At 28.9% G+C, this 7959-nt stretch overlaps 2 protein-coding genes across 2 annotated transcripts; one reads left to right on the top strand and one right to left on the bottom strand.

The window, feature by feature from the left end:
• Positions 1 to 118: 118 nt before the first annotated feature.
• Positions 119 to 1464, top strand: LOC107467770 (uncharacterized). Its single transcript, XM_016086946.3, has 2 exons — positions 119 to 553; positions 1128 to 1464. Exons 1-2 carry the CDS (start codon positions 236 to 238, stop codon positions 1209 to 1211), a joined length of 402 nt encoding a protein of 133 aa, XP_015942432.1. The 5' UTR covers positions 119 to 235; the 3' UTR covers positions 1212 to 1464.
• Positions 1465 to 2663: 1199 nt separating this feature from the next.
• LOC107467740 (laccase-15) lies at positions 2664 to 4993 on the bottom strand. The gene is made up of 4 exons (XM_021130322.2): positions 4905 to 4993; positions 3912 to 4437; positions 2881 to 3834; positions 2664 to 2797 (listed from the first exon to the last, which is right to left on the bottom strand). The coding sequence occupies exons 1-4, from the start codon at positions 4923 to 4925 to the stop codon at positions 2664 to 2666; spliced, it is 1635 nt and encodes a 544-aa protein (XP_020985981.2). The 5' UTR covers positions 4926 to 4993.
• Positions 4994 to 7959: the final 2966 nt, after the last annotated feature.

Below are 7959 nucleotides of genomic sequence, written 5' to 3'. Positions count from 1 at the left end.
AAATATCTTTTTTATTAATATCTTTATACCTATATCACATCTGCTAAATATAAATATGTATTTATGTGTTCTTATCCCAATATTTCGTATCAAATAAACAAATGCAGCATATATGTTGGTGGCACACCAGGAACAAGCATATATATATATAGGAGAGCATTAAAGTTATAAAAGCACAAATTTTAATAAATTTGAGAGACTAAGATAAGAAAACTGAAGCAGAAGAATAATAGAGATGTCATCATCCTCAATGAAGAGAGAAGAAGCTGATGATAATAAGAGAAGAATCACTCTTTACAACCCCTGCTATTTACTTGAAGAAGCACTCAATGCTCTTCTCAAGTGTCTTGGTTTTGAGACTACTACTACTGCTGCTGAAAACAACAAAAAAGAGGAGAAAAATGTTCATCTGAAACCTCATTCAGATGCAGATCTTGGCGATGATGATGATACTTCAACCCTACAAATCTGTGAGTGTGATACCAACATGAATGCAAGTTACCAACAAGATGAAGATCCACCTTCTTCAACTTCTCAAGATGACATTATTACTGTACGATATCTTTCATCTCACCCTTTAATATTCCTATTTGTCAGTCCAAATAATATGTACTATAATCTTGTTCTAGAGATTTTAATTACTGGGGCATATAATTTTCTAACAGTGTTTTTTAATTTTCCTACAACGCCCAAATCTTTTAGTTTATCTCCAAAAATTAGAATCAACATATGATATGATAAGTTGGCATAGTAAATGCTTATTATTTTTCTTAATTAGTAATTTTACATTAAAGTTTTAGTATGGAAAGTTAGTATTAGAGGAGAATCATGCATATTCTTTGTATAATTTTAAATGTTCGAACAAAATAGTCTTCAGAAAAAAAAAATCCAAAAATTAAATTAAATTTCTATTTATTTTACGTGTTTTTAGAAAATAAAATATTTTTTTTAATAAATTATAACTCAAATAGTATAATCTTTTTATACTCATATAAAAAATAACGGGTTTAAATTTTTTTATCTTCGATAAAAAAAAATCTTTTTGACATTGTTTTTATAATACGAATTAAGAAGTTTTATATCAATATTTTTATAATACTAATTAAGATGTTTTATATTTTGTTTAGGATTCAAGTTTGGCTGCAAGGCGGCGACCTGTTGGCGATGGACGGCCGGGACTTAGCGGTGGCTCAGGTCCCCAGCATAATTAATGTGTTACAAATTTATTTAATTAAGTTATAGCTATTTTAATTAGTTTTTCATATAGTATAGTTTTGTGATGTGACCTTTAGTTTCATTTTCTATATTTTCATTCTTCTTCTTCTTTGTTTAAAGACATGGTTAGTTGTACATGGGGTGTAATTAATATTGTTGACTAGTTATGCCGTGCATATGCAGTAACCCTGGCCTGTAATATTTGAGTACATTAAATACTTTAATATATGATATGGCGAGTTTGTGAAAGTAGCTCTTTATGATGTCTAATGAGAATTAGGACCCAATAGTAGTAATAATCTTATTACGAGGTTTGTGGTGGAGGTTGCAATAATAATAATGATAGAACTCATAGAAGAGTGATATGGAAAAGGGTAGGTTATGCTACATACCAATAAATAAAAGGCAGTTCCTCGCATGAAAATACCAAAAACATCTTTTCATAATAATTTTTATTTAAAAAATATAATTTATTTATTTTGTAACATTTTAAATAAAGATAACACTTTTACTTTAAATAAAATTAAGTCCTACAATCAAAATAATATATCTTCGTATGATGACAATCATTAAATCTTCATTGGAGTAGCCACCTAAATAAAATTCTGTAGAGTATAAGATTTTTTTACTTTTTCAGTTTTTCTTTGCATAGCACTCTTTTTTATTTTTTTGAGAATTTTTAGTAGTAATTTATTTGGATTTGTTCTTAAATTAAAATATTGTAATTTATAAATGATAGAAATTATAAATTTAATAATGACTAATATTCTCATTTTATTACTTTATCGATTTCCTTATTTTAGAAAATTTACTCTATTAATGTTTTCACCTTAGAGAATTTTTTCATTTATTTGTTGGTAATTTACTATGGCTTTGATGTTGCATGTGTGACTGGGATGGTAGTGACAAGTGCGTTTGTAAAAAGTTGGGGAATTGATTAAAATCAACACACATATAGATAGCCGTTGTTTTTAGAAATTGAGACGGGAATATTAAGTTTAGTAGTTAGAAAAAAGATAAAAATTTTTTTATTAATTTATTTTAATTTCCAAACATTTCTATTACTATATATAATTACATACATTCAGAATCATTTTATATCTTCGGATAATCAAATTAAAGAAGTAGCATACATAATCTATACAATTTTGATGATATTTTTATTCTTAAAACATAACTAGAGCAAATTAAAGAACAACAACGTAACTAGGAATGAATGAATAATTAATAAAAGAATGAAGTTAGATGATGTAAATGTGTATATATTAATTCGAATTAAAAAATGTTATTTGCACATTAAAATTAGTCACTAAAATCAGACACTAATATATTTGTGTATAGGTGGTTAAATTTATTTTTAATATATATTTATATTCTAACATATATTTTATACTAATAACTGATTTTAATGACTGATTTTAGTGTATTTGTAACGTAATTCATTGGAATTATTTGCAGCGTGGCATGTCTGGAGGGGGTGGCAGCATTTGTTGTCTAGGATTGTTACCATTTTTGACGATGAAAGTCATAGCCATGCCCCAACTTACATGTCGCTCTAAATGACAGTGCATGAACCATACACCTGATTATTCAAAAAACAAATTAATTAAAAATGAACATACAGAAATCAAAGTAATAATCAGCAATAAGTAATTTAATTTCTACCTGGATTTTTGGCCTGAAATCTTATGGCTACCCAACCATTTTTAGGTACAGCCACTGTATTCTGATAAGGAGGATCAACGAGATTATACTTGAAAGGATCTTTGTCTTTGTTATAATTTCCAAATCCCCATCCAACTACGTAGAAACTATGACCATGAAAGTGCATTGGATGCTCAGTACCAGCCAGCAAATTAGTCCCTTGAAGAACAAGCTCCACCGTGGACCCATACTCAACCACCTTCACCTCTGTATCCACCGATGGAGTTCTAAGAAATGTGGACAAATTGGAAGCAGTGAAATTAAATAGTAGTGGTGGAACATCTGGAAAATTTTCAGTGAACACACCACTGATGTTGTTATAATAAGCCTGCAAGATGTTAACGTTGTTATTTTTTGGTAGAAATTGGAAGCTGATGTTGTTCATGCTTGCTGCAAATCGGTTATTTCCACGAGGGCCTTTGCAGATTGTAGCATTTGGACATGGTAATGAGTTAACTGAAACTGTGTAGAACAGATTGGTTGTTATGTTCAATGGCACGTTAATTGGATGTGCTTCATCTGCCAAGCTTCTCATTTGAGTTATGATGTTGACAGAGGAATTGGTGTCATTGAAAGATGGAAGTGAAGGCATGTGAGGAGTGCTTATTCCCTTCTTGTATTGAAGAATAGCAGTGGTTGTTGTGTTATCAAATCTAACATTGAAAGCACTTGAATAGGCTTTGGCAGCCATGTAATATTGATCCAAAGGTTGATTAGCTTCAAGCAACACATCCATGGTTTGACCTGGTGATATTGTTATGTAATCCACTTTGAATGGCTTCACATAGCTTCCATCGCTTCCAACCACTGTCAATTGATGTTTAGCAATTGCAAAGAAGAGAAGGTCTTGCATTGCAGCATTGATCATTCTCAGAAGATATGTCTTTCCATGTTCCACATTTAGTTTGAAGGTCTCTGCATTAAACAAACAAATTAAATTAGTAAAAGAGAGAGTCATAAATAGAAAAAACTAAAAAAGCAGAGAGCAATACCATTGGCAGAACATGGATGAAGATCACCAGGTTGACCATTGATAGTGTAAGAATCAGAGATGGCAGCATCTGCTCCAGTTGAAACAAGATCATCAAAAACTTTGACAACATCTTGCTTCCACCATTCACCTAATATCATTGGAACCTCTCTATCTGGCTTTGGAAATGGATATGTATGTCCAGGCTTGGGTTGAATGACAATAGCACCGTGAACAGTAGCACGAGACCAATCACTATGAGCATGCCACCAAAGTGTGCCTTCCTCTTCAGAAAAGATAACCTTTTGAGAGAACATAGCACCAGGTTGAATGGGACACTGAGTAATGAATTCAGGGCCATCAGACCATGGATATCTTGGTTGGTTCACTCCATGCCAGTGAATGGTGATGTTATAGTTTGCTCTGTTATACACATCAACAATTATGCTTTCTCCTTTCGTAACATACAATGTTGGCCCTGGAAATTCTCCATTTACTGTTAAGATATTCTTTGTGCTGCAAAGCTTTGTGAACGAAGCATCTCTCACCTGCAATTTTTCAAAAATCTTAGTATATGCTTTAGTTTTTAACTTTATAATAATATAATAGGCATGGATGAATATATATTATTTAGCATATGATATAATAATGAAGTTTTATTTACATCTTAATGAGTTAGGTGGTGTTAATTAAGATTATCAAAATTAATCTCTAAAATTTTTAAAACCAAATACTTTTATCTTTTAAATTTTAAAATATACAAAACATTTTCTAATATGTATCTTCATTAGATAGTACAGTTTTTGAATAATTTAAACAATTTTAAAATATTAAAACAATCGTTTCGACTAACTAAATCAAATTAAAGAGACTAAGAAAGACTATACTACCTAATGAAAATAAATATTAAAAATTATTGTATATTTTAAAGTTTCACAGACTAAAATATTTAATATTAAAATTTTTAAAAATTAATTTAAATAATTATTCTAAATAATTAAGCCCCAAAACTTACCACAAACTTATGGTGCCGCATCGCCTGGCAAGTAACTTGAATGACATTGAGAAACAATAATATTATTCCTAAGCTAGTGAGGATTTTCATTGAGAATCTCTTATCTATGACGAAATGCTTGATCTAAATTAAAATGTAAGTTTATAATATAATAGAGAAATAAATAAAGAATGTTGATATGCGAATGGTTTTTTTGTGTTTGAAGCTTTGATATGAATTTGTTTGGAAGAGAGGGGGTATATATAGGGGTGGCTTTGACAAAGCTTTGATTACGCGTAAGAGAATATAGTTGGAATAGTATATATAGCACGTGAGCTTTGTTGCCAAGTCGTAATTACTAAGACGACAAAATGTTGCGGCTCTAATATGAAAAATTAGCGCGATACAAAAAGAACCTGATGTGTAGCTTCTTTATCCAAATAATCATAAGAACTAACAGAAGGTCAATTTTGACTTTGCATACGATGATAAAGAATTTTCTTATTATTTTATACGAATGTTTCTAGTTGATTTTCAACAAATAATATGTATCTCCTCTGTACACATAAAATCTGCATAAGAGTAATTACCATATACTGAATATTAGGAAAACAAAAAAAATAATCCAAACTTATTTTATTTAGTATTTATTAATTAATACAGTAATTAAAAATGCTAAATAAGGCATTTTGATTAAATTTTGTTTGTTACCAAATATTTTCAATATAATATATAATATCAACTACATACATACATACATATATCCTTATAATTATCATGCATGGATGTACTTTGATCAACATAATCAATAATTCCAACTTTGAACGAAAGAAAGAAGGTTAATACCTAATAATGATTTCGTAGTTGCTTTCGTCGTCATAGATTCCTATGCTATTTTTAGATGACCATAAGGAACTGTCAATACAATTTTATTTTCTTTTTAGATGACCAAATTTTTTCGATCGAGAAAAATATAGAGTTTCCGGTGTTAGAAACAGCATGGAAATAGCGAAAATATTTGGGGAGAGCAATTTAGGTAGATTTGACTCCGACTAGTCTTTGAAAATCAAGTCATATATCAAGTTATTATTTAACATTTGAAACATTATTACCATCTTGTAAATTGAAATACATGTGCAAGATAAATACTTCAAAATATATACAGTATAAAATTGGTTTATGATGTAGACGAGAAACTGTAACAAGAAAACATTCCTTTGATCATGTGACCACGTGGCACATCATCATCACTACTAAATAACGAAATAATCTTTCGACTTTGAGAAGGTATATATACGGTGTTCATGAAGCCAACTCCAAATTCATAATTAACGTCTATCCATCAATTGTTAATTAAGTACGTAGCACATGAGAAATTGATTGATCGACGATCAAACTACAAGTATATATGTATGTATGATAAGGATCTTATTATATTTTTACCAGCTGCTACTTTTGACTTTGATCTGAATAAAATATAATATAATAATATAGTTAAGCATAAGTTGTTTTATACAGAAAAAGTCTATACAATCAATAGTTTTATTAAAATTTAGTTAGTATTTGACTATTAATAAAAATAATAATAATAATTAATTGATAATTATAAATTATAAAATTTATTGATTTTTTAATAATCTTCGTTTTATATATTTTGATGATGATGAGGACACATATGCTATACCCAAGTTAGCTATACAAAAATTCTAAGCTATATAATGTCTAGTACACACGCGTTGATTATGATGATGATTAACTTCTCATTAACTTGGGTGAAACAACTTACTATGTGTAATTATATATGGTGAATTATATATACATACTTTTCTTACCGAAATAATTAAACAATTGTCACATGCAGGGGAAACGTAAAAATTAAAGCAGACAGATAGTGAATGCATGTTTTCGAATATATAATATATAGTTTATTATTTGTCAATCAATTCTCAGGAGTCAGGAGCTAATTAATCAAACATATATATATAGAAAAGGTTGACTTGGCTGATGGCCATGTTCTTCCCTCTTCTAAAATAAATTTAAGGTAGATTATGGTATGCGTATATTAAAATTAGTTATTAAAAATAAATTATTAATATAAAATATATATTAAAATAAAAAATATATATTAAAAATAAATTAAATAATATATATAATATTTTATCGCACGTATTCAAATGGTTTTGTTGCCACTGAGCTGCATGATAGTAGTAACATCAACAGAATTATCAGGGTTTAAGAGTTTAAGCACTCGTATTAAAGAAGTGAAGGTTATTAATGACCTAGAGTGAAAGATGGTAGGAGTTGAATTTATGGTTAATTTTTTTAATGTTTTCACTGAAATTGATTTATTCTTAAATGTTACAGTGTTTGCTAAAATAATTATGTAAGAGATATTTTAATTTTGTTTCATAAAAATAGAATAAAAGATAGGATAGAGAAAAAAAACTTGCACTATTATATATTATGACTCAATCACTTAGTATAATGTGACTTGTATTTAATCATAGCGTAAAATTTTTACTATAATTTGTAAAAATTACATACACTAATATTTTAGAATTTTTTTTTGTCATATCAAAAAACACACAATCTTTTAATTAGACTTATCACACAATCTTTTTTGGTGTCTATGCTTTTTGTGTCTAAATTACCTAAAAATAGAAATAAAAAAAGATAGAATCTACTCTTTTATTTTTGAATTATATACCTAAAATTTAAGCACATAGAAAACATTATTTTTTCAAAGAACATGCAATAGCCACTGGTATAACAAAATATATTATTTCCCAAATAAATATAACCTTTTAAGTTTCATGCATGTCTACATGTTTCTTGTGATTATTATTTATTACATGTTCAATTTGAAATGATTGGTTAGTTATCCAAGGAAGCTACATTACTAAAGGAAACATTGCAATATGTGGTAATACGCATTTTGCGGCGGTTTAAACAAAACCGCCGCAAAATGTAAAACAATAATTCACCGACAGTCTGAAACCGCCGCTAAATGTGATATTTTTGCAGCCCCATCAATAACCGTCGCCATATGTGCCGCCGGTTGTCATTTTGTAGCAGT

Source organism: Arachis duranensis, chromosome 9 (genome assembly GCF_000817695.3).
Source record: "Arachis duranensis cultivar V14167 chromosome 9, aradu.V14167.gnm2.J7QH, whole genome shotgun sequence".
Classification (NCBI taxonomy): domain Eukaryota; kingdom Viridiplantae; phylum Streptophyta; class Magnoliopsida; order Fabales; family Fabaceae; genus Arachis; species Arachis duranensis.
Note: the sequence above shows the minus strand (reverse complement) of the source record. Positions and strands in the feature narration are given on the sequence as shown.